At 42.1% G+C, this 26,585-nt stretch overlaps 1 protein-coding gene and 1 non-coding gene across 2 annotated transcripts in view; one reads left to right on the top strand and one right to left on the bottom strand.

The window, feature by feature from the left end:
* The window catches only part of MAOB (monoamine oxidase B), a 117,732-nt gene that overhangs the window by 63,051 nt on the left and 28,096 nt on the right, over nucleotides 1-26,585 (bottom strand). Inside the window, exons 2-3 of the mRNA XM_044911519.1 lie at nucleotides 6,728-6,822; nucleotides 5,630-5,767 (exon numbers count right to left, since the gene is read on the bottom strand). Coding sequence (XP_044767454.1) covers nucleotides 5,630-5,767; nucleotides 6,728-6,822 — 233 coding nt within the window. The remainder of the gene's footprint in view (nucleotides 1-5,629; nucleotides 5,768-6,727; nucleotides 6,823-26,585) is intronic.
* Nucleotides 15,685-15,790, top strand: LOC123323468. The gene has a single exon (XR_006539412.1). It is a non-coding gene; the product is annotated as a U6 spliceosomal RNA (small nuclear RNA).

Raw genomic sequence — 26,585 nt, 5'->3', positions numbered from 1 at the left:
AAGTTTATCCAGGTGTGTGTGTGTGTGTGTGTTCACACATAGAGAATAGGCTTACTGATTTTATCATAAATTAAGTTCCAAATGGAAACCTCGAAGGCCTAGAATAAATTCATCTCCTATCCCAAAATATTGCTCCAAATCCAGCCGTCGAAGGCATAATTTTTGGCAAATTATTACATGCCAAAAAGCTGCCTGTGTTTTCTAAAGAACACAAATGAGCACTTCGGTTTCTAGAATAACCTAAGATTCAGAATGATCCCTAGACAAATGGGTTTCACTCGCTGAAGAGGAAATTACTATCCTCCACACTAAAAAAAAAAAAAAAAAAAATCTCCTACAATGATAAGAGATATTTATTTCCAACAAATAAGAAATGTCGTGGAATGTGGGTGGGAGGGGAAGAGAAGGTTCACGAAGCCCATCTCGGCTAGGGCAGACTCCCGGAGCCAGTGAGCTCTGCGTGGCATGTGTGATGTTCCTGTGAAATGGGCAGCTGTTCCTGGGCAAAATGCAAGAGCTTGTCTAACCTGTTCCCGGGGACTTCTGTCATCACGAGAGAAGCGAGTGAACCCTGGAGGCTTCCCTGGACTAAGAGGACTGGAGGCAGGGGTGTGGGGAAAGGAATTTTAAGAGCCTGAAGAACACCGGACAACTCTGATTTGCTCATTGCTGGTAGATGCTGAGGTCCTGCATGAAAAACACAATTATAATTTGAATATTTTATGTCTCAATATCTGGGCTCTCATTCTGTGGCCGTTCCCTAATACAGAGAGCGAGTTCAGCACCTGTGATCTCTTTCACGAAACTCACAGAACAGATCTTGTCGCTAGAGACCTAGTTTCCACTCTCTGCCTTTTACGGGCCTTTGGTGTACTGGATTTTCAGCTGGATTTCGGAGTTCTCAACAAGTGGAGGTGGTGAGCCAAATGGTACCTCCTCCATGAGGTTGTGTGAGCAAAGACAGTCGCAGCAGGAACAAGCTGGCAATATATTTGAGAGAGGTCTCCTCATTCATATGCCTCTTCGAGCATGGAGGCTGACCACATCCAGACACACAAGGGACTTGAACAATGAGCTTGGCTTCTGACCGCCAGGAAGCAGACTAAGACCAGAGTATCTTTTTTTTCCCCCTCAGTTTCTCCAGATAGCTGAAGTTGGTAAATGATTATCAGTGTGAAGTTGGGCTAAAGCAGTTTCATGTTTGACTAGACTCTGGTTCCGTAGTTCAGACTCATAAAAGCTTCCAAAACAGAGAAACTCTATTCGCCGCTAGCCTAAATTGTACCAAACTTCAAAAATTTTCACCACTTTCAAGAGAAGAACCCAAGAGAATAAAACACAAATGAGAGAACAACCACACACACACACACACACACACAAGATGAAAGAGAAAGAGGTGTAAATCAAAATATAGTGAAATTCCTTAAGTTTTCACTGGTTGTTTTTTTCTTTTTAATTATGAGATAGTCCCTAGAAGAGAACAATGTTTCCAAGTCACTTCCAAGGCACCTAAACAGCTGCCTTCTAAACTGTACTAGCAGAAATTAGCACGACTATTTGCAAAACAGATGAACAATTTCAGGACTGTGAAGCTCTAACGGAGGCGGAGGTATCACAGATTTCAGAAGGGAGGAAAACACCTTCCAAATTAATAAAGATTTGAGCTGAAGTGATCACTTTTCCCACCAATACTGAAATCCCAATGTAGCTTGGTATCACATCTTTTATTCACTAACGAGGCTTTGGAAAACCACACCATAGCAACATAAGACAGATCTATGGTAGCACTAAAAATGAATGCCACTCAGTAGTTACAAACATTTCTGACAGACCGGAGGCAGACAGGAAAGAGGCCCCGCATATCACAGCACACACCAGGGGTTTCTGGATGCTTGTTACGGCCGGCATGAGCACACCCCATCTATCAGCTGACTGTTCCTTCTACAACTACCAGGGCCCTGGTGATACTGGGATTCATCATTTCTTAAGAAAGACACCCTTTGGGGTGCTCAGTCATAAAGCGTCTGCCTTCGGCTCAGGTCATGGTCCCAGGGTTCTGAGATCGAGCCCCGCATAGGGCTCCCTGCGCAGCGGGTGGCCTGCTTCTCCCTCTCCCACTCCCCCTGCTTGTGTTCCCTCTCTCTCTTTCTGTCAAATAAATAAATAAAATCTTTTTTTTTTTTTTTTAAAAGATTTTATTTATTTATTTGAGAGAGAGAGAATGAGAGACAGAGAGCATGAGAGGGAGGAGGGTCAGAGGGAGAAGCAGGCTCCCTGCCGAGCAGGGAGCCCGATGCGGGACTCGATCCCGGGACTCCAGGATCATGACCTGAGCCGAAGGCAGTCGCTTAACCAACTGAGCCACCCAGGCGCCCTAAATAAATAAAATCTTAAAAAAAAAAAAAAAAGGAAAGAAAGAAAGACACTCTTCTTTTGGAGACCTAGCCCACTGGGAGCTGCCGGTCCCTCCTCCTTTTATGAGTAGCTTTCCCCTGCCCCAACACAGTTTCAGTTCCAACCAGCATATTCAAGTTCCTCAGCCTAATGTTATTAAATCTGCCCATAAAACTCTGTCTTCCATTAACGACCATGTAAAACATTTAAAAAGCAGATTCCTTGAGTAAGCTGATTTGAAGAGCAGGATCTGACAATATGGTAAGTGGCATACATGATACTCTCAGGTTTTGGGTTAAGAAATACACGTGCGGGGGCACCTGGGTGGCTCAGTCGGTGAAGCGTCTGCCTTCGGCTCAGATCATGACCTCAGGGGCCTGGGATCAAGTCCCACAATGGGCTCTCTGCTCAGCGGGGAGTCTGCTTCTCCCTCTGTGCTCTTTCTCTCTCTCAAATAAATAAATAAAATCTTAAAAAAATACACGTGGGGTTGCTGATGAAACAAGGCACGAATATACTATATGTTTACATGAACCACAGTTTGTGCTTGGCAGTAGTCATTGAAATAGGCAATAGAGAGTAATGTCCAGATGCCTACAGGATTGCCTACCATGACAGAGGAGACAAATTTCTGAACTTCTTAGGCATCAGGTCTTTATCACTATTTACTATCTGGATTTGACCACGGGAGGTCAAATTAGCACCTCTATCGAGACTGAAAAAGACCTGTATTTCATAGCCTCATTAGTGTTTCAGTTGTCTTGGTAGTGAGAATTAATTACAGAGTAAGTCAGTATATCAAATATATCTCTATATATACATATGCATCCGATATTTTTTAAGTGTACTAATATTTCTCATTTCCTCCAGTAGAGGTCAGAAAATAGCAATAGAGGAATATGAGAATCTACGAAGCAAGAGAATATTTTCGAGTGATTTTTCTCTAGCTAGGATTATGGAAGGGTCTTTAAATTGCTTTTCTTTACCCACCTTTTCTAATTATATTTTTCCTTTTGTAGTCATTAAAAAGCAATGGCATTTATCTGAAATTTTATAAGGAGCACTGACGGCATAATGTATTTACCCGGTATCAAGTCAGAGATACTGCTTAATTATTTGTATTTTCTTTTCTCAGCTGCACACAGACTATTTGAAATCATCTAAGAAAGCGGCACATGTGGCCATCACTCTGACAAATTATTTCAGTGTAACATCATTTCTGCAATTGATGACTACGAGCAATCTCTTTCAAACAAGGAACTTAATGTCAGCCGTAAGATTACCAGAAGAACAAAGCATCCTGGGCATAGCTTCTGACTGCCAAGAAACCCAGCACACACAAAGACAGAGACATGAATATAATCTCTAGTCATTTCCTTTGTCTGGAAAAACCTAAAAGAGATCCTAGTGTTCTGGATCAGTCTCTGAAAGTCTTCCATATTAGGACAAGGAAGACAAAGAAATCGCGGTCAACGTGACCTTCACTTAAAAGCAAGGAATCCAATGAAGGATGCTTATTAAGCCTGTTGATTGATGTTCAAGAAATTGCATTATTGCCATGCTACACTTTCATTTCTAATTCATGTGTCTCTTTTTCTGCTAGACACAGATGGAAGCAAGGTGCAAAGGCTTATAAAACAAAATCTGAAGGTCAACCAAAACATTTACCTATAAATTAAGGAAATCTTTTACCCTGTTGTACCAAATTAGATAGATGTTTATTTCCTGTTTTATTAAATGACTCATAATGTACAGTCTGCTTTATGTCCTTCCTGATATTATCACTCACAAATAATATAAGGGTGTCAACTTTGTTAATGTAAATCAAAATTGACTGCTGCTAGTTACTTTTGTCTTTTTTTTTTTTTTTAAGATTTTATTTATTTATTTGACAGAGAGAAACACAGCGAGAGAGGGAACACAAGCAGGGGGAGTGGGAGAGGGAGAAGCAGGCTTCCCGCTGAGCAGAGAGCCCGATGCAGGGCTCGATCCCAGGACCCTGGGATCATGACCTGAGCCGAAGGCAGACGCTTAAAGACTGAGCCACCCAGGCGCCCCTAGTTACTTCTGTCTTCTAAAGGGATGATTTCTACCAGTGAGGAGTATGTCCCTGTACTGCTCATTTCCACCTGTAAAAGCAAATACGGAAGAGAGGAAAAGCTGAAGTTCAAAAGAGAGGAAAAGCTGAAGTTCACTTCCCTGCCAGTTCTCTGTGGGACTCCAGGGTTGGACCCAGAGTAGGTGACTCTTTGCTTGTCAGAGAACAGTGACTTTTTGGACCAAGACGATGATTCTGGGAAAAGAAAGATCTGGGAGATATGAGAGGAGTCTGAAGACAGCAACACAGTGGGTGACTTGGATGCACAGAGAAGCGCGGCCAGTGAGAAATTCCCAGGGGGCTCACTGGTCTAAGACCTTATTAGAGTAAGAATGTCCAATATTCAATTCTAAGCTATTTGTGTTTCTGCAATTAACCCCCGCCCCACACCCCTATTGCTCAAAACTTCGGTCAAGTCTGTTGCATGCAAAGGCTTGGGATGGTCTGAAGACAATCAAGATAAAGAGGTGAATTTGAACACAGGTTGGCATGGAGCAAAGGGAAGATAAGAGTCACAGGCTGTAAGATGTGAATGAGCAGAGATGTCATGGAAGCAGGAACCATGAGCCACAAATGATCATGGGAATGGCAGACCCAGTAAACTCACAGAAATTTGGGGAAGATCAATGGAGCTTCCCCACAAAAGATGGAATTTGGGGCTTGAGCCACTTTTATGTTAATCTCCAAAGAACAGTAATATTAGATGATATATAGGATACAATGACAAAATTTCAAAATATTATGTTAGGCATATTACAAATACTTTTCATAATATGAAGTCTAGGGCCATATTTATAAAATTGTACACAGGTTTTTGTATCACAAGGAGCCCAGGTATTTAAATAGAGGTATTTAATAAATCAATCACAGACATCTTTTTCTCTATTGGTTTTGCTAAACTTTTTGCCAAATGGGCAATGCCACTTTGTCAATAACCTTCCTAAATAGGTTAGAATTCCCACCTAGCTCCCCTTTGATGACAATGAAAACATTCTCAGAATGGTTGAAATACACTTATGAAATACATATGCATCATTCAGGAATGAAGTAGATTCTCTGAGGGAAGGATCTGGAATTCATATATGGAAAGACCTATAGAGAAGTCTTCAAATCCTTCAAAGGCTGGCCCAGGCTTACCTTTACGTGGTAGATGAGACGCTCTACCTCATTCACTTTGTAGGTCTCCAGTCCTAGCTCCTTGGCTAATCTTAAGATACGATTCTGAGTTGGCCCAACATAAGATCCTCCAAGGTCCACATATTTAACCTTTTGGTTCTGTTTTCCCACAGAAAAAAAAAAAATTGTGAAAATATTCTTCCTAAGATAAAAAAAAAAAGAGTTCTGAAACAAGCAAATTGTCATGTCATGGGTTATAGACACACCTTGAAGTGTATCCATGGAAAATGGGATTCTGTTTTCAATGGTACTTCCTTCATGTGACTTAGTTATTAAACCATTCTTTAAAGCAAATTGGACTGAAAACTTTAAATATGCAACAGACTTCTGAACCCCATCACTTACAACATATATCAAATCACAGTTTGGTTTTTGTAAGCTATAAATTATTGATGAATTTCTCTTTATTTGGTACTTCTGGTTAATTTTGAGATGCTTAATGCTGGAGAAAACCAAGAAAGGAAATGATCACTTCTTATGTGATTAATCCAGACATTTAAAAGATAGCATTAGGGAACATTTGGCCATAATTTGAACCTTTGAAATTGCTCTTATATATTCATAAGCAAGTTTTCTATATGGTTACAAATGGGCTTCACTTCCAATGACTAAGGACCGATCTTTGAAGAAGGGACTAGAAAAGCTCCCTATGTCTGAAGGTGTCCAAGCATAACCAGATACCTATTAGTCAGGGACACCATAGAAGGCCCTCCTTTTCTGTTGTTTGTTTGTCATGTAGCTGCCCTGCCCACCGCCCCCCCCCCCCAAAGGTAACAGAAGTTTCGCAAAGGTGGGAATCTTTATTTTATTCACTGATGTATTCCAAACACCTCTTTATTAGTGCAATAATTCATCCGGGAAGTGCCAAGCATCATGAGGTAAGCAAAGAGAAAGAAGAAAATGTTGGAAAGAGTAGCAAATTGAGAGAGAGGCTGTGGAGAATGTTTCAAAGTAATTTCCACTCTCTTAATAAAGAGTCAAATGAAATTCAAGACTTTTAGAAAAGAAAAGACTCAGCTTCAGTCTCACATTTCTTGATCCCCATCCTTAACGTCTTACCCTGATGGTGTAAGTCCTGCCTCCCACCCGGTCCCGGGCTTCCAGAACAACCACATTCAGGCCAGAGTCATGCAGAAGCTTGGCCGCTGCCATGCCTGGGGGGGAAATACAATAAGAAATCACAATCAAACACAGCACAGGGACTCCAGGTAAGGGCCTCACGTTAACCTCCATGAGAAAAGTCCATGTTGGCTCACTTACTTGGCCTACTGTTACCTTCACCGTACAGGTGGCTAGGGTTTCTCAGTAAAGGCCCAGATTCCAAGTCTGGGAAAGCAACTGCAATTTCTAGCAAGAACAAAAGGGATTTCATCTCTGGTAAATGTCTCAAACCTTAAAAACATCTTTGGTTACTATATCAACACATCTATCTCTAAGGACTAAGTTGCATGACTATGTGTCTGACAACAGAAATGAAAATACAAGGCCACACTTCAGAGAAATGTATAAGCCCCAATAGGCACGAGACCAAATGTAGCCGTTGACTTCATTCTCCAGGTAAATCTGAAAAAAAAAAACCAAACCCATTAAGTCAGGGGGAGAGTAGGCCTTCAAAGGATTTGCGAGGACCTAGAAGTGACTGTTAAATTCTGTGTCAACATGAACTTTTGGAAGTTGGCGTAAAGTTTCAAAACCAAGGACATAAAATTCAACCCACTCTTGGGCGCCTGGGTGGCTCAGATGGTTAAGCGACTGCCTTCGGCTCAGGTCATGATCCTGGAGTCCCGGGATCGAGTCCCACATCAGGCTCCCGGCTCAGCGGGGAGCCTGCTTCTCCCTCTGACCCTCTCCCCTCTCATGCTGTTTCTCTCTCGCTCGCTCTCTAAAAAATAAATAAAATCTTTAAAAATAAAAAAAAAAAAACACAGCTTTATTGAGGAAAATTTACATACGATAAACTTTACTCAATGAGTTCAATGAGTTTCGACAAAGTACAAAGCTTACTGTAGAGTCCGTATATGTCTTTTTTTGGTATAAGCACATCCTAGGTGAAGTTTTTTACCTCAGAGATCTTAAAACCCTGCATTTTCGAAATGACTCTTACAGAGTTCAGTAAGATGGTTCTCAGAGAGGAAAACTCTGGAACTCTCACCATGATGACTGGATTTCCTCAGTTCTAATTACTTTCATCATTTGCCTCATGAGATCAAACAAAATCAAGGAGATGCCAAGACGCTGGGCCTTATAGACAAATGAAACAGCTTCTATCTTGTCTTTCAAAAATAATAGTTCCGGGATTTTTAGACCCCCACCCCAAGTGCAAAAAAAAAGAAAAAGAAAAGAGAGATTCCATAAAAAAAAGGAGCTAATACTCGAGTGCTCACTACATTTGAGACGCTATTCTGAGTGTTTTAATATACTAATTCAATGAACTCTCACCACAACCCATTGAGAAAAGGCACTACTGATCTTCCCGTTTTATGGCCAAGGAGACTGAACCACACAAGGTCTCACAAGGAGCTTCACTCCAGGGTCAGAGTTCATAAACCACGCGTACTGCTTTCCACGGGGACTCAGAGCCATCATCTTCATAGATCACATCTCTCATTTTCTGCTACAGGGGGAAATTACATTTTCAAAAGATCTTTTTCACTTTATTTGGCTCAGCGTGTTTTTTTTTTTTTTTTAAAGATTTTTTATTTATTTGACAGAGAGAGACACAGCGAGAGAGGGAACACAAGCGGGGGGAGCGGGAGAGGGAGAAGCAGGCTTCCCGCGGAGCAGGGAGCCCGATGCGGGGTTCGATCCCAGGACCCTGGGATCATGACCTGGGCCGAAGGCAGACGCTTAACGACTGAGCCACCCAGGCGCCTCGGCTCAGCGTGTTTTTAAAACACACTTGTATCTTGCTGTTTGATAAGCATCCGTCTAACAGAAAATAGGAGCCCACCGCAAGAGCCATAGCGGAAAGCCGAGGCTTTGTTCACTGTCTATCAGCGATCCTAAAAGAGGAAACCCACTTTTTAAAAGAGGCGGATCTGACATTTCATTATTTGAGTTCATCTGTCTCTCCAAGCCCTGTCCTTGGAGGCCGGGCAGAGGCTTTGAGCTGGTGGCAGGGTAAGGGTCCCGAAGTCCCCGGCCACCCACACATGGCGTGCACAGCATTGCACAACCCATCATTTGGAAAGATAAGGTTTGGATTTTTAACTCCAGTGCTAATTTTACCTCCATGAGGAAAAAAAAAAAGGAGAAAATATTTCTATTTATCTATTTTTTAAACATTTCTATTTAGATTCAAAACCGCAGACAATTCAATGCCATTTCTCTTATCAAGCATCAGTTCGACAAATGAAATATGAAATAACATGCAGCCATAGTAACCGCTGTTATCGCGGAATTCAGATGGACCCGCTAAGCACGCTGAGGCTTAAACAAAGGGGTTCGGAATGAAATACCACATCATTCATGCACACTGGCGTTTTCTAGTCCACAAAAGGCACTGTCTTTTGGTCTGCGCAGTTACCCAATAGTATCTGATGTTAAACATGAACAGTTATTAAAACAAGCCAGGGTCTTATCAAACCATTCAGTAGAGACTTCTCCGTGCCCAGGTGCCTTAAAAAGTCATACCCAGAAAATTACAAAAATATCTCTAAATAGGGCAAAATGAGACTACATGTTTGGAAATACCTTACAATTGGTCTAATATTCACGGGGTGGGGGGTGGTGAGCGGTGTTCAATTCCTTGTTGGACATCAACGGGCATAAACTGATTTGAAAAATAATTGGTCCATGTATGGGGGGTTTAAGGAAGTCACTGCAGTTTAGGAGGAGGAAACTTCAGGGAACGTAAGAAACTGAGGATCATTTGGTAGACTTGGAGTCCAGTCAGGAGGTGATTAAGGGGAGCCTTCGGCTCAGGTCATGATCCCGGGGGTCCTGGGATCGAGCCCCGCATCAGGTTCCCTGCTCAGTGGGGAGTCTGCTTCTCCTTCTCCCTCTGCCCCCGCCACACACTCATGCTCTCTTTCTCTCTTTCTCATATAAATAAATAAAATCTTAAAAAAAAAAAAGATTAAGAAGTAGCTCGCCAGAGGTTCCTCACTGATGACTGCGGGAAGGATGATGGTTTAACCAATGGAAGAATAAGCAAATACTGAACTCCACAGACACATCTGAGTCTAATGCCTAATGCCATGAAATCATAAAAACATTGCATCCTGGGCGCCTGGGTGGCTCAGTCATTAAGCGTCTGCCTTCGGCTCAGGTCATGATCCCGGGGTCCTGGGATCGAGTCCCACATCGGGTTCCCTCTTTGGCGGGAAGCCTGCTCTCCCTCTCCCACTCCCGCTGCTTGTGTTCCTGCTCTCGCTATCTCTGTCTCTGTCAAATAAATAAATAAAATCTTTAAAAAAAAAAAAAAAAGAATCCATGGGGTTAATTTAAAAAAAAAAAAAACACTGCATCCTTCTTCTCAGGCACTTTATTTGGAAAAAGGTTTCATCAAAGTGATGATTATCTTGATGATTTGGAGCCCTTCATTGGGAGGAGACGTACAAATTATTTTAAATATCTAAAAATTATTAGCATTATTAGGATTCAATGCTTCCAAGTTTTCGTGTCATGGAAAACGACCCAAGAGTTAGATGAGGCAGGACACTGGAAAGTACTGGTAACACAAGGTGTTTTTTTTTTTTTTTTCCAAGGTGTCTTAGGATCGGTGGAGGGGTTAGGACGGGGAGGGAAGAGAAAAATCATCATCACCACTTGCCTCATGCTTTGCTTTGTCAACCTGGCTCACGTCCTTCATATCGAAACCTGAATATTTCACGAAACTGATTTTTCAGAGTTTTAAAATGCAAAGTTAATTGTTTTGAAAACATTATGAAACATCAGTACTTCAATACCACATAAGGACTTTTCTTTCCTCAGTCTAAAGCTACGCACCCACCCCCAAAAAAGTATCGTGTGAACCAAAACTGACAAAGAAATTCACTGTACCTCAAAGCATCTCTAACCTTATAAACCTGGTAAAAGATATAAGCATTCCCCCAGGAAGGATGAAAGCCAAAAATCTGCAAATAGCCCTCGACACCTCTGTCACTTCTGACAAAGCAATGGTTTTATGAGAAATTTCTAGAAACAACCAAGTGACCTTCTGATCAAAGAACTGGGGTTCTTTGATGTCTCTAAAGAGAATGCTTTTAGTTATTTAACACAAATACACACACACACAAAGGGCCTGGGGTAAGACGAAAATATCCCCTGTGTGAAATAAATTCATTAAAGGAAAGTGGTATTTGTAGATGGAATTCGGTGGTTAATTGCTGAACTCCAACACAGAGTAGAGAGGCAGGTAAAAACATCACAAAATAGCTAACATTTTGAGCACTGACCGTATGTCAGCTTCTCTTCTAAGTGTTTTACATATAAGAATTTATCCTTGGGGCGCCTGGGTGGCTCAGTCGTTAAGCCTCTGCCTTCGTCTCAGGTCATGATCTCAGGGTCCTGGGATCGAGCCCCATGTCGGGCTCCCTGCTCAGCGGGAGGCCTGCTTCTCCCTCTCCCACTCCCCCTGCTTGTGTTCCCTCTCTTGCTGTGTCTCTCTCTGTCAAATAAATAAAATCTTTAAAAAAAAAAAATTTATCCTTTTCAACAACTCTGTGAAGGGGGAGATGTAGAAAGTGAAGTGCAGAGAGGCCAAGTCATGTGCCGAAGGTCACATAGCTAAAAAGTGGCAGAGCCTGTATTCAAATCCAGACATTTGGACTCCAGATAACAAACATGTCCAGCAGCCTTCCTCATACTAACAGGTGAAACACAGGGAGCCTTCCGTTAAACATCACGGACCATACAAGCAGCAGGGCCACTGTGGGCACATTCTGTGCCTTTGTGTAAATTATAAGAAGATGCACACAAACCCCGCAGGTAAATTTCAAAATGGCGTCCTTCCTTCAGTGGAATGCAGCACACATGGGCCAAATGGCTTGGCTGGCAGAATGTGGGCTGGACAGCATCCCCTCTGTCACTGCATCAGCCTGGCAACTTTGTGCAGGGCACCTGCCTGAACGGCTTATGCTGTGGCCCTGAAACTCAGAAAACTTATTTCCTGGACGATAAGAATTTAATCACCCGTTCTTTGTCTCCTCAATGCTAGGACACAGTTGGAGCTTAGGTGATTATGGAATGGATTCATTTAATACCCTTCAACAAAGATGACATTAAATCACTTAGTCAATAAGTAAATAAATGGCCGTGATGGTGTCTATGTAAACATAATATATTTGATTTAGTATAAGAAACTAAAATATTTGCACACACTGAAACTGATTTCCTCTGGTCACACCAGAAATGGGAAAGGGGGGCATCTGGGTGGCGCAGTCGGTTGGGCATCTGACTCTTGGTTTTGGCTCAGGTGGTGAACTCAGGGTCATGAGATCGAGCCCCGTGTGGGGCTCCGTGCTCAGCAAAGAGTCCGCTTCTCTCTCTTTCTCTCTCCCCCTGCTTGCACTCTCCCTCTCTCTCAAATCAGTAAATAAATCTCAAAAAAAAAAGAAATGGTAAGGGATACCTTTGACTTTTTCAAAGGGAAAAAGCTGGAAAGAAAGAGTCTGCTGATATTAACCACCTTACATTTTATAGCACTGTAGTTTCCTATATTCACACACATTCAGTCCTTAACATGACCTGTGAGGCTGGCATTATTATTCCTGTTGTTTAGATTAAAAACTGGAGGCTCAGAGAGATTCAAGGGCTTGCTCAGCGTTACCCAACCAGCTATGGCAGAGTTAGAGCTAAAATCCAGTTCTGTTTCTATGTCCTCTATGTGTTTTTCATTAGTCACATGACTTCCTATAATATACAATGGCCTGTGTTTAAAAAAATTCCCCAAGCATGCCAAATTTTAAAATTAAAATATATCCTTATTCGTTCTCTTGGAAAGAATACATGGATAAAAATCACCTGCAGCCTGTCTGTGCCTAAAGCCTCGAGACCATATTACAGGACGATCTGAAAGCTTCTAGAGCAAATGCAGTACCCTCAAGGTCAGCTCCCCTGAACTATAGCTTAAGTGCTTTGGCCAAATGGTTCTTTCTCCTTAAGTACAGACTGACTTCTCTTTCCTGAGAACGCACCAACCCAACTCTTTGGAAAAGAGAGACAACGTGACATAAACCAAGCATACCAATGTGTACCGTCATTTCAATCACTGAGAAGCAACGTCGAGGCTTAGGCTATTGACGTCTTGTTTGCAAATATGAAAAAGATTCCAAGCCTTCTTGGAAGCCCTTTGCTCTGCTTTCTCTAATATATATAACAGAAAATATATATATAAAAATATATAACAGAAAAACAAATGACAATAGCTTCCAAAATGAAGGGGACCTTTACCGGAGCCTCAGGCTGTGGGATGATTTATGCTCTTGAAAAGAATAAAAAACATCAAGCGTTAGTGAGTTGCCATAGAAACCTTTCTCCAGATGATACTAGAATAAGATTGCTTCCAAGGCCTTTCAGAGTATGTCTAAAGCCATAAAAATTATTTCTTCATCATGGCTTTATATGTAAATGATTGCATTTTCTTAAAATGTCAGCAATCAGAATAAATCTTATTTCAAAACCAAGCTTTTGTCTTTACCCTTTGTTGTTGGAAAGGAGTGGGATAGCTTTTGTATATTGTAATCAGGGTAGACAAACTTTGTTTTCACTTTACCTCAACATGGAGGCCCATGGAAAAAAATGCAAACCCAGAAATTACAGCTCTGTCTTTCTCAGTTTTTTAAACGAAGACTATAATATACAAAAACTTGTTATAGAAAACAAAACTTTTAATTCACTTGCCTTGAATCCTTTTGGAAATTCCATGGAATACGTATAAATAAGGGGATCAAGAGTACACTTATTGTGGTGAGCACTGTGTAATGTATAGAAGTGCTGACTCACTATATTGTACAACTGAAATTAACAGAACACCATACATTAATTATACTGGAATTCAAATCAATTAATCAATCAATCAATAGTAACCACTCAATAATTATAGGATCTTTAATAAGTTACGGTAATTGAGATCCTAACAATCATTATTATCAAGAACATAATTCTCAGATGAAATTAAAAAAAAATTTTATAACAATAAAAAAATTTTTTAAAATAAATAAATTTTTTTTTTTAAGATTTTATTTATTTATTTGACAGAGAGAGAGACAGCGAGACAGGGAACACAAGCAAGGGGAGTGTGAGAGGGAGAAGCAGGCTTCCTGCCGAGCAGGGAGCCCAATGCGGGACTCGATCCCAGGACCCCGGGATCACAACCTGAGCCGAAGGCAGACGCTTAATGACTGAGCCACCCAGGCGCCCCAATAAATAAAATTTTTTAAAGAAAATTCTATGCCCAACGTGGGGCTTGAACTCACAACCCTGAGATCAAGAGTCACGTGCTCTGCTGACTGAGACAGCCAGGCGCCCGAGAAATGTTTTAATACTATTTATATCAGAAAATAGTAGCAGAAAACAAGGAGTTAAATTTATTTATCCTCAAACATTTAAAAGATTAGTACTATGGAACCAATAATTACTACTAGAAATCTTAGACTGATAAAAGCAATTTTCCTGAGATATATCTAATCATTAGGATAGAAATTAAATACTAAAAAAAAACTTTTTAAGTATAGAAGGTAATCATAGGATGCCATGAGTTTCCTTGAATGTAACTTGAGGAGGACATATCTCATTGCTGTGATGGTAGCCCTCCTATGGAGTTTTAGACTCACAAACATTTTTTCAGGTAGAATATAAAATTGGAGAGCTATCATTCCCCCTTGGGCTCACCCACTCCCTAGATCCTAGTCTCTGAAAGAGCTAGGTATTACAAATGCCCTGAAGAGGGTGAGAGGCCTGCTGTAGATTACCTTGAATATTTCTCCACGTACTATATGCTAGCTAACTGAACATAATAAAAAAATAAAATAAAATAAAAATAAAACAAAACAAAAAAAACACATCTTTTATCACGAAAAACGAGATGATGAATTTTAGGAATTCGGGAAGGAGAGGATAAAATGCGGACATGGCCAAGGAAAAGAAATCTGGGTGAGATATAACAAGTAACTGGAAGAAATGAAGTTACAAAAGAGTGGTTCAGGGCGCCTGGGTGGCTCAGTTGGTTAAGCGACTGCCTTCAGCTCAGGTCATGATCCTGGAGTCCCGGGATCGAGTCCCACATCGGGCTCCCTGCTCGGCGAGGAGCCTGCTTCTCTCTCTGACCCTCCCCCCTCTCATGTACTCTCTCTCATTCTCGCTCTCTCAAATAAATAAATAAAATCTTTAAAAAAAAAAAAAAAAAAGAGTGGTTCATCTATGCCAAAGTCTGGCCCTCCCCTCCATCTTCTGGAAGCCTAGTGTGGAGCCCGGCCCAGAGGCTTTACTTTGTCCCCCCCAAAAACACTCCAGTGAAACCAAAGACAAATGCAGTCAGCTACAGAGGTGTGCAACGACCAGAGTGGAAGGAAAATGTCACCGGGTTCAAGGACAACGCAGAACACCACCATTCTACAGAAAAAGCTCTAGAGCTAATAGGCCATGGCCTGGCTGTATGACCCTGGGCAAGAGTCCTCACGTTTTCCTCACCTGTGATTAAATGTGGCCCTTCTCATCCTGTGATTAATCTAAATGAGACAGGACAATGATTTTAAATAAGCCGAGATTTCATAACCCCAAAGCATCCAGCCCAAAGTCTCTCCTGTGGAGCATGAAATTTGGGTGACATCAGTAGGTATTAGAAAAAAACATGTGACTTTTAGGGGCGCCTGTGTGTCTCAGTCAGTTAAGTGTCTGCCGTGGGCTCAGGTCATGGTCCCAGGGTCCTGGGATCGAGCTCCGCATTCTCCCTCTACCTTTTGCCCTTCCCCCTTGCTCTCTCTCTAATAAATAAATAAAATCTTAAAAAAAAATACATGTGACTTTTGTGCTCATGGGGGACAAGAAAATGCTGATTTAAACAAAGGTGGTTAGTGCTCGCTTCAGCAGCACTTACACTAAAATTGGAACGATACAGAGAAGATTAGCATGGCCCCTGCACAAGGATGACACACCAATTCGTAAACAAAGCTGGTTAAGGATAGGTGTGCTAAGGTAATTTTGGGCAAAAGGTGACTTACTCTGAAATGCATCAAAAAATAAGAGGGATTGATAGAGAGAGAGAGAGAGAGAGATGGATAGATGGTTACAATGGAAAAAAGCAAAAATAGCAAAAATGTTAACTATAGAATCTAGTTGGTTGGTATGTGAGTGTTGACTGTGTAATTCTCTGACGATTTTCGTAATAAGAAAATTCTGGGAAAAAAGTAAAACCAAGCGGTCAGAAGGTACAAACTTCCAGTTATAAAATAAGTAAGTCTCGGGGATGTAATATACAACGTGGCGACTGTAGTTAACAATACGGGATTGATATTGAAATTTGCTAAGAGAGTAGATCTTAAAAGTTCTCATCACAAGAAAGATGCTTCTCTAACTACATGTGGTGCATGTTAACTAGACTTGTGGTGCATTTTGCAATATATACAAATATTGAATCATTGGGTGGTACACCTGAAACTAATATGTGTTAATTACATCTCAATGTTTTAAAAAACATTGTCCATAAAATCAAAATTATGAAGTTGGTTATTTGAAACTGGAAATGTGTGGATTTTCCTAGATTATATATATTTCTTAATTGCAAAATACTTAAGGTTTGCCCAGCTTAAAGATGGATGAAACACTGTTCAAGTACAAATGTTGAAATGTTTGCTGACCTTTGCTGTATCAACAGTGATTGTTAGTAATAAGTTGTAATGGTGTTAGTAATGTGCTATGAAGCTACTGTAAAATAAAATAAAAATAAACACACACAAAGTTAAACCAGTTTCTGTTCAGCTGGACTTGTCAGAGACTTTAATTAATGTACTGCATGTCTCCATCAGGAGATACTATACTATTTCTGTCATTTCTTCATCTCTGTAACTTATTGGGGGACAGGGGATGGAAGTGATTTTCTAGAAGGGCAGAAATGTCCCCTTACATATTTTGGGAAACACCACCTAAATCCACTAGTTCACTTGGTCAGTGTGGCTACAATTGGTGGTAGGTCTGTCACAAAATCCTCCTCTCAGACAAAAAACAAACTTCTCCCCTCTTCCCTCAACATCAAACATTCTCAACCACACCATTGTCCTTAGGCAGCACGTGTTCAAGGAACTGATGTCTAAGAAGGACTTGCTTCTAGAAGAGAGCAAAGCTTAGCAGGATTGGCACCACGGGGGGCGGGGAGGAAGATGGTGACTAGAATGTATTTGGAAAGGGAGCTTCCTGGGGAGGCTGGGCGTGTACTTGGTTCAGCCGAGTTACTGAAAAGCAGGAAATGGTGGAATGGAGAAGGATAAAGACAATATCTTACCAAGATAGGAAATAGAAGTTTCCCTCCTAGGGACATGAAGTGCGGCAGGATCACCCAGGTTGAAGGCAGACCAAAGAGAGAAGGGAAGTCCAGGAATCTGGAAGGACTGGGGGCAGGGCCATAACTAGAGTCTTGGAGAAGGGGGGAAAGTGGGCTGCTACCTCTGAGATGTTATAAGTTAGCCAAAGGACAACCAGATGAGGGAATTTGGGGTAGCACGGTGTTAGGAGTTGAATTGTGTCCTCTCAAGATCCATATGCTGAAGTCCTAACACCCAGAACCTCAGAATGGGAATTCATTTGGAGATAGGGTTGTTACAGAGGTCATCGAGTTAAAATGAGGTCATTCAGGTGAGACCTAATCCAGTATGACTGGCGTCCTTATAAAAAGGGAAAATGGGGTGACAGGCATGCACACACAGCAAAGACCATCAGAGGATGAAGCTAGAGGTCAGGGTGAAGCCTCTGAGGGTCAGGGAATTGTCAAAGATTGCAACAAACTACCAGAAGCTAGGAGAAAGGCATGGAGCAGATTTTCCCTCCTAGTGCTCAGAAGGAACAACCCTGCTGACACTTTGGTTTTGGAGTTCTCACTTGCAGGCAATACCTTTCTGTTGTCTTAAGCCACCCAGTGTGTGGTTCTTTGTTAGAGCAGTGCCAGCAAAACTAATACACATAGGAAATTTTCTTTTCCATATTAAGGTAAAATCACTGTTCATTGAACTTACTTTGGGATAGCATGGTGACAAAAGCCCTAGATGGCCGTGTCAGGCTGACATTTCTTACATGCTGAGGAGCCCTGGGGTGTTGGCGGGGGGTGGGGAGGGGTTACGCGGAGAGGGAGGGATTATTTGCCAGCAGTGTTATTTCGGGACCTGGGAAATGGGGCACTAGCTCAAACAGGTGTTACACGAGCAGTTGGGTGAGTCTCATGATGAGCTTAAGGATCTGAGTTTCAGCCTCTGAGCTGTGAGCAGCAAAATAAAAAGCAGGTCTTGCAGCATTCAACACAGAGCAGTAAATAATAATCAGGGTGCATCAATCAACCTAGAACCGAGGTGAGGAATGGAACTTTCTGGAGATAGGAGTTAAGAAATTCGCCTTGCCAAGGTTATACAATTTCTATGCTTCATACAAATTCCGTAGTATTTTTAGAATGTTGAATATCAAATCTGTCATTAAACTCGACTCAAAAATTAAATGATTTATGAAATGATTCAACTTCCTGAGAAAAATTCTGCCTTCAGAATCTCATTGCTTTTCTCGGTGCCAAGGAAGAGCCACGGCCCACCCAGATACGAGAAGTTTCACCTGCCAGCTCACGTGCTCCTGGTCTCTGGGCCCTCAGACCAGGAGGGATGGCAACACGGCGGCCAGTCAAGTGTGAACTTAACCAGAAATGGGCCATTCGGAAATGAGTGTGTGGGAAAATGTGTCCTTTTAGGTCTTCACAACCACTTTCAAATAGAAGTCAAAGGGGTGGAGGGAGCAGTTCTGGCATTACAACATTGACCTCAATGTCACAGGCCAAGTACCTTCTGGGTTGTTTGTTTTTAGATTTTATTTATTTATTTGACAGAGAAAGAGAGCACAAGCAGGGGGAGCGGCAGAGGGAGAGGGACAAGCAGACTCCCCACTGAGCAGGGAGCCCGATGCGGGACTCGATCCCAGGACCCTGAGATCATGACCTGAGCCGAAGGCAGTCGCTTAACCCACTGAGCCACACAGGCGCCCATTCTGTTGTTGTTGTTTTTTTTTAATCCAACCTGAAAGCCTCATGTTAAGACTGTAAGTCGCATCCCGAGAGTGTGTAGACCTAGACCCACACCGGAGTGCACAGATGTGTGCTCAGCAATCCAGCATATTCGCGTGTGCGCGCACACGGCACGGCACACATGACCAGGAGTACCAGCTGGGGTTCTGGGCTGACATGGAGATAGCAGGTGCACAAGCTGCCAGTCACTGGGGATTGCGTGTCACTCTTCTTGCCAAAATAGGGACACAACATACAGCTACTATCCTCATGCATATTTGTTTCGTTTTTTTATTGACTCAACTGGAACAATCCTTGTATCCAGAATTCCAAACAGGTAATCAAGGAGTAATAAAGAAAAAGGAAAAGAGATGGCTCTCCTGTGGGGAGTGTGAACTGATCGGTGCTGGTGGGAGGGAATAAAGGCAAAGGGCAAAGGTGTGTTTTCTTAGAAGCTGTTTTCACATTTTAGCCTTGGAGCTAACCCTCCTCCCTGCTTTATCATCCCCAGCCCAAGGTCGGCTTCTCTGGCAGCAGCCTACATGTAAGACAAAACACATCTTCCATCACCGGGGAGAGTCAATAATCCCACCTAGGGCTCAGGAATTTGCCCTCCAAAAAAAAAAAAAAAGAAAAGGAAAGGAAAGGAAAGAAAAACCCCTACAGGATATTTTTAAGAATTGTTCAACTATTTTAATTTTGATAAAAGACCCTGTTGAAATCCTAGTGTTCTAAAAATCAATGATAACAGCTTTTAATCAAGCTCTTATGTTCCTTTCACTGTATTTTCTCTTATTTGTTCCATTTTACTAAAATTTTAATTATGTGGGGGTTTCTTCCTTTTAAAATAGAAAGCAGTGGATCCAGAGTCTTCCCCCTACCACCAGCATCCCACCATCAATATTCACTAGAATGCTCCTTCCAGCATCTTGAAACAGGCTGCCCATTTTGTGACCATCTCAACATAAAACTGAACTCCAGACAAAGCTGACAGCCCAAAAGCACTTTCCCAAAATGTGGCCTGTCTCACTCTGGCCTCTGCCTTCCTAAGAAAAAGTACTTGCTGATGTGGCTACAAAGAATTTTCTTTTACATTCTTAGATGCTCTGGTAAAGTACTTCTACCTCACACCTCCTGAGTGCTAGTCCCTGGAAGTTATACGTTGCCTGGGCTTCTCAGTTATGGATATTGAGGTTCTGGCAAGATCTTGCCTTTACTTTGCATTCCAAGTTGAGGATTGAAAATCTAAAAGCAGTGGGAAGCAGGGCAGAGTAGGCAAAGTATGAAGTGGGCAGATGTAATAAAAGAGGCAGGGCCAAGGAGACATAAAGACTGTGTGCCTTGAACAAAAGTTCATAAATCAAATTTTAAGGGAACCTGGGTGGCTCAGTCGGTTAAGCATCTGCCTTTGGCTCAGGTCGTGATCCCGGAGTCCTGGGATGGAGTCCTGCATAGGGCTTCCTGCTCAGTGGAGAGTCCACTTCTGTTTCTTCCTCTCCCTCTGCCCCTCCCCCCCACTCATTCTCTCTCTCTCTCTCACACACACACATGCTCTCTTTGGCTCTCTCTCAAATAAATAAAAATCTATGAAAAAATTTATAAAAATTTTTAAAAATCTCAAATAAATAAATAAAAATCTATGTGAAAATCTGTAAAAAACTCAAATTTTAAAGCACTGGAAAGCCATCCCCAAATTGTGAAAGACTTGGCCCAAGGGCTACCAGTTTAGAACCTCTGCTATAGGCCAATTTCTGGGCCTCGTCTCATTAACAAGGATGTGGTTTCAGCAGACAGCACCATTTTCCTGAGTCCTTACTGATACCTCAGCTCTTTGCATGGCTTCAAAGATGGCAGCCCTCCCTGTTCCAAAAGCTGGGCTCTTCATCAAACCACTAAGAAGATCCCTAGTTTTCATATTTACGATGTAAGGAAAATTGACAAACCTGAAACTAATGAATGATCAAATCTTATCCATTTTCCCAGGGTTTTTTCTGGCTTATGACTTGGGCCCAGTCATCTACCTAGGAGTCAACTCTAAAACCGGGGCTTCATCCTTGACTTTTTCTCGTCCCTCATCCCATCAACGCCATTCAAGAGGCTTTTCCTGTTATATCAAACCAACAGATCAGAGATAGGTTGAAACCTCTTCAGGTCTGGCCAAAACCCAGCTTGTGCCTTGATAAAAGACTTAACAGAAAGCCAAAATAAGCTGGCAGTGTTTGTGAAGACGAGGTCTCAAATGGAACTCAGATGAAATTACTTACATGTTTATTAGATTTAGTTCTTTTTAGGGAAAATTATAGTCTAAACCTCAGTGAGAAATCCTGGATTCAGTTGTCAGGAGTTAGTATCAGAAGAGGACCCGCCACATAAAAATTAACACTGGTGCAAAGATTTACAGAAAAACAAAATATCTATTGCTGTTTGGGAAAATTATTTCAGGGGTGTCTGTAGCTGGGATCCAGTTTCCCCATTCATTTTAGGACACCTGCTCAGTTACCCCAAATCAAAAATAAATTCACGCACTTTTAGCCAGAATATCTAGATTCCATGTTGAGTGGCGGCCCCCAATCCCTGCCAATCCAACTGTCTCAATTCCTTACGTTAAATTGCTTCTTATTACTCCCCAAAAGGAAATTTTAATCTTTCTACAAAATTAAACATCTCTCATATTCTGGGTCTGCTATTAATAAGATGATCAAATTTATCCCCTTCTTCAAACCTCAACTTCCTAATTGTAAAACCATATAAAAATATGTATCCCCTACCTCACTGAGTAGTTGTGTAAAGAAATTAAGGCAAAATATATAAGGTACTCAGCGCATCACCTGTTGCCTGGTAAATACCCAACAATATCTGTTCAGGGAATGAATGAGTCTAACATCTTTGGGAAGTATTTGGCTTTGAAATTGGAGGAATTAAGTCCCAACCCCTTGGTCTCTGAGGCACTGTAGTCTTGGGCAAGGAACTTCTGAACTCCTCCTATTTCCAGTTTGTAAAACAGGGACAATACCTTGCCGGCGGAGTTGATGCAAAGATGACGTGTGCAAAATTACTTGCATATCCTGGGCCTGCTGTTGCTATCTGGTGATAGACAGGCTGGGCTTGGAAATTAATTATGCCTCTACTTCTCCTTCCCTTCCATCGCCCTACAAACACTGACTGACAACTTAAGGCTTTTTTATAGCATCTCATCAACTTTTGACTCAGTATAGATGATAATCTATAGACCCCGTCTTACAATATTAGCATAACCTCCTAGGTTTTAATAGTTCTTCAAATTGTGCAGCAGACACACAAAAAATGACCCTGTCTTAAACTACCTTCTTTTCAACCCGTAACGAAGCAATTGGATAAATTATATCAGGAGCTGGATGCTCACTGACCACAGCAGAGAGGAGGGAAAGCAATTTTTCTTTCTCTGTTGATAACATTTTTATCACGGACCTAGTGCAATCTAAGTAGTATTTTTGATTAATCATCACCAGAAGTAACATTTGAACATCTCTTCGCTAATATTAAGACCATTGTATTTGACAAATCCCTTCATGCGATTCAGTGAACGATGCCTTTGAACTTCTGGGTGTAGTTTCCCACTGTCCAAAATGGCTATTTCATACCTTTTCTTAAACTTCCTACATGACACCACCCACCCCAGCCCTTTGCAGCTGATAACTCTGCTTCATTTTTTATGGAACTCATTCATCTTTTCACAATAAATGCACATAGACACCTTTGCCTGTTCCTGTATGCGCTGCTTGACAGCTTATGACTTAAATGAGCGGCTTCTTTAAGGAAGCCAACCCTCCCCCGCTCCGTTCGGATCCTATTTCCTCCAGGGTTTGGTCCACTGCTCATGTACTTTTCCCACTCCCTCTAGCCTGGATCACAGTCATCAGCGTACAAACCTGCTCTGGCATCTCCAATCTTGAAGACACCTGTGACCCAACATCTCCTTTTGCCTAAACCCTTCCCCTCTGTGCCCCTTCATAGCACTTCTTCAAAGAGTTATCTACACCCATTGCCTCTATTTCCCCATCTGACTCCGGTCAGGTCTTCATCCCTACCATTCCTCCTAGACTGCTCTTGTCAAGGCCACCAGTGATTTTCACATTGCCAAATCCAATCGGTCAAGTCTCAGTCCTCATATTACCTGTTCTCTTAGCAGCTTTTGATCTCGTCCTTTTTGACCCACTGTCTTCTCTGTGTCTGGGCCACACACTGCCTTGGGTTTCTTCCCCTCTAACTCATTGCTGCTTCTCAGATCTTTTGCTGGATTCTTCTCTTCCCAGCCTCTAAATGTTGGAGAGCCCCAGAACTCAGTTCTTAGACCTTTTTTTTTTTTTTGAAGCATTCCCGGGTAGGGGCGCCTGGGTGGCTCAGTCGGTTAAGTGTCCGCCTTCGGCTCAGGTCATGATCCCAGGGTCCTGGGATGGAGCCCCACATCAGGTTCCCTGCTCAGTGGGGAGTCTGCTTCTCCCTCTCCTCCCTGCTCTGCTCTCACTCTCTCACTAGCTCTTTCTCAAATAAATAGAATCTTAAAAAAAAAAAAAAAAAAAAAAAAAGCATTCCTGGGTGATCTCACCTCATTCTGTAGCCTTGAAGCTTTGAGCTTGATATATAAATTGCCTACTTCGTAGTGCCTTCAGCTATTTTGTAATCATCTCAAACTTAACATATTCCAAACAGAGCTCTTGAGTTCCCTCCCCCAAACCGGTTCTTTTCCAGTCTTTTCCATTTCAGTAATGGTATCACAATGCCCCCACTTGTTCAGGCCAAAAATTCAGGAATCGTGCTCAATTCTTTTTTTCCCCTGACCACCCCCCCACCCTCCAATCACTACATCAGTGGGTCAACTCTACCTGAATACAACTGTTTCTTAGCACCCCTCCTACTACCACCTTGGTGTAAGATGACACCATGTCTCCTTTGGACTATTGCTATAGCCTACAATTGCTTCCACTCCTGCTTCTCTGATTTCCCAATTTACAAAGCCCAGAATATCTTTTAAAACAACATCAGATTCATGACATCTCCCTGTTTCAAATCCGCCAGTCACTTACATTGCAAAGAGGTGATCCCACCATTACACTCACTTACAAGGCCCCATAGGAGCTCATCCTCACCTTACCTACCTTGTCTTACTACCCCTTGCTCATGCCACTCCTGCCATATTGATTTTCTTTCTGTTTTTTGAACATATCAGACTTGTTCCTCACATAGGGGCTTTGCACCAACTGTTCCCATCTCCCGTAATATTCTTCCCCCTTATATTTACATGTTCAACATCTCGTGTCTCAGCTTCTACCTCATCTCTAAGGAAGACACCCCTTCTATCTTATTTTTCATGGACTACTTACCACTGGAGGTACTTTGTCTGTAGGTAGGTAGGTAGGTGGGTGGGTGGGTAGGTATTTATTTGGTTGATTCATTGGTTATTTATTGTGCAACCCTCCTCACTAGATTATAAGCTCTGTGAGGACAGGGATCTTACTTCTTTTGGTTCCTGTTTTAGCCCCAGCACCTGGGAGAATACCTGGCACGTAGGTCTCCTCAAGAAATAATGGTTGCTGGCGGAAAAGAACTCAGACAAGTCATTGAGTTCATCTGCGAAGGATGAAGAAGGGCTCATTTTACAAAGAACTTACTCTGGTGGCTTCATCAGAATGCATTTCTACACAAAAACTGATGTATCACAGGGGCACCTGGGTGGCTCAGTCAGTTAAGTGGCTGCCTTCGGCTCAGGTCCTGATCCTGGGGTCCTGGGATGGAGCCCCGAGTAGGGCTCCCTGCTCGGCGGGAAGCCTGCTTCTCTCTGTCCCTCTGCCCCTCCCCCTCACTTGTGTTCTCTCTCTCTTTCAAATGAATAAACAAAATCTTAAAAAACCGTGATGTATTGCAAAACTTATTTTAATGTCAACATGACCATTTGATCGCAAAAGTTCTTTAAAATTTTCAACCCCACCCAAATCTTCTGTTCCAAATATCTTTTAAATTATAAATTTAATACAAAATTTTTGCAAGGGAAAAAATGCCAATATGGAAATGGAGTCTTCTACCTGGATAAGGATTCAAACGGGTCCCCAAATACTGAGAATACAGTGTCCACTCCACAACCTGTCTGCCCCACATCTAAAGTCTATAGAGTTTCCTTTAATCAATAACGCCATCTGGTCACTGTCGGAAAATCAAACTGTTTCTTTTGCCGAAGGTCAATTGAGCATCTGATATTTTAAAGAGGTATATTTAAGGCCTTTGTTAATTATTAATTCCTCTGGAGCATTTAAATCCCATGCCTGCACCATTAGATGGTGGAAAAAAAGATACCTGGTCTACGCTGTACTAGTTACTTACAGAAATTTCTTATATATTAAATGAGTTTTAATATTATGCTGTAGCTGAAATATTTTTGTGTGCTTTGTGTGCATGCATGTTTCTATATGTTAAACAAACTCTATCCTCAAGCTCCGGGCAGAGCCCCAAACCGTGCTCATCAGTCAGCACTAGAAGTTGAAAGGTGAAACCACCTCTAATGGAAGAGGCCAGTTCTATCTTGTGGAAAGCAGGTGTAATCTGGACCTGGGAATCCTGCAATCCTGGACAAATTCCTCTTAAACAAAGGGGCACATGGAACTGAGAATGCCAATGTCACCACCTACACCCACGGTAGCAAAAAATACCTTTAAAACCTTTAGTAGGGGCGCCTGGGTGGCTCAGTCATTAAGCGTCTGCCTTCGGCTCAGGTCATGATTCCAGAGTCCTGGGATCCAGCCCCGCATCGGGCTTCTCCCTCTCCTCCCCGCTCATGCTCTCTCACTCTCTCTGTCTCTCTCTCTCAAATAAATAAATAAAATCTTAAAAATAAAATAAAAGTCTTTATTAGGAGCATCTTCAATCTGGAAAGTTATACTGTCATGTCATGCTCTTCTGTGCCCTTTTGTCCCTCTGTATTTCTGTTTGATTCCATGAGTCTTTACTTCTGGGGCTCCTTTCCTCTGCATATATCTCTGTGACAGTCTCCACGTTCATCCTTAGCTCTGCGTCTTTTTTTTTTTTAATGTTTGTTTTTTTCTTTTTCTTTCTTTTCATTTTCTTATTTGCAAGAGAGAGAATGAGAGAGAGCACATGAGAGGGGGGAGGGTCAGAGGGAGAAGCAGACTCCCCGCCGAGCAGGGAGCCCGATGCGGGACTTGATCCCGGGACTCCAGGATCATGACCCGAGCCAAAGGCAGTCGCTTAACCAACTGAGCCACCCAGGCGCCCTTAGCTCTGCGTCTTAAGAGGTCCATCTGTATCCCATACCTCCCCAAATCCTTCTGTCTCTCCTAACCAACCCAAACACAAAGCCATTATTTATTTATTTATTTTCCCATATGTTGACGTGGCCAAAAATGTACAGAGATTTGGATGTCACCTTAGTACAGGTGAGTTTGAAACCACTGAGCTCAAGCGAAGTCAGTCAATCAGAGAAAGACAAGTATCATATGATCTCACTGATACGAGGAATTTGAGAAACAAGACAGAGGATCATAGGGGAAGGGAGGGAAAAAATGAAGCAAGACGAAACCAGAGGTGGGGACAAACCATAAGAGACTCTTAATCTCAGGAAACAAACTGAGGGCTGCTGGAGTGGAGGGGGGTGGGAGGGATGGGGTGGCTGGGTGATGGACATTGGGGAGGGTATGTGTTATGGTGAGTGCTGTGAATTGTGTAAGACTGATGAAT

This window comes from Neomonachus schauinslandi, chromosome X (assembly GCF_002201575.2).
Source record: "Neomonachus schauinslandi chromosome X, ASM220157v2, whole genome shotgun sequence".
Lineage (NCBI taxonomy): Eukaryota > Metazoa > Chordata > Mammalia > Carnivora > Phocidae > Neomonachus > Neomonachus schauinslandi.
This window is presented reverse-complemented; position numbering and strand designations above follow the sequence as displayed.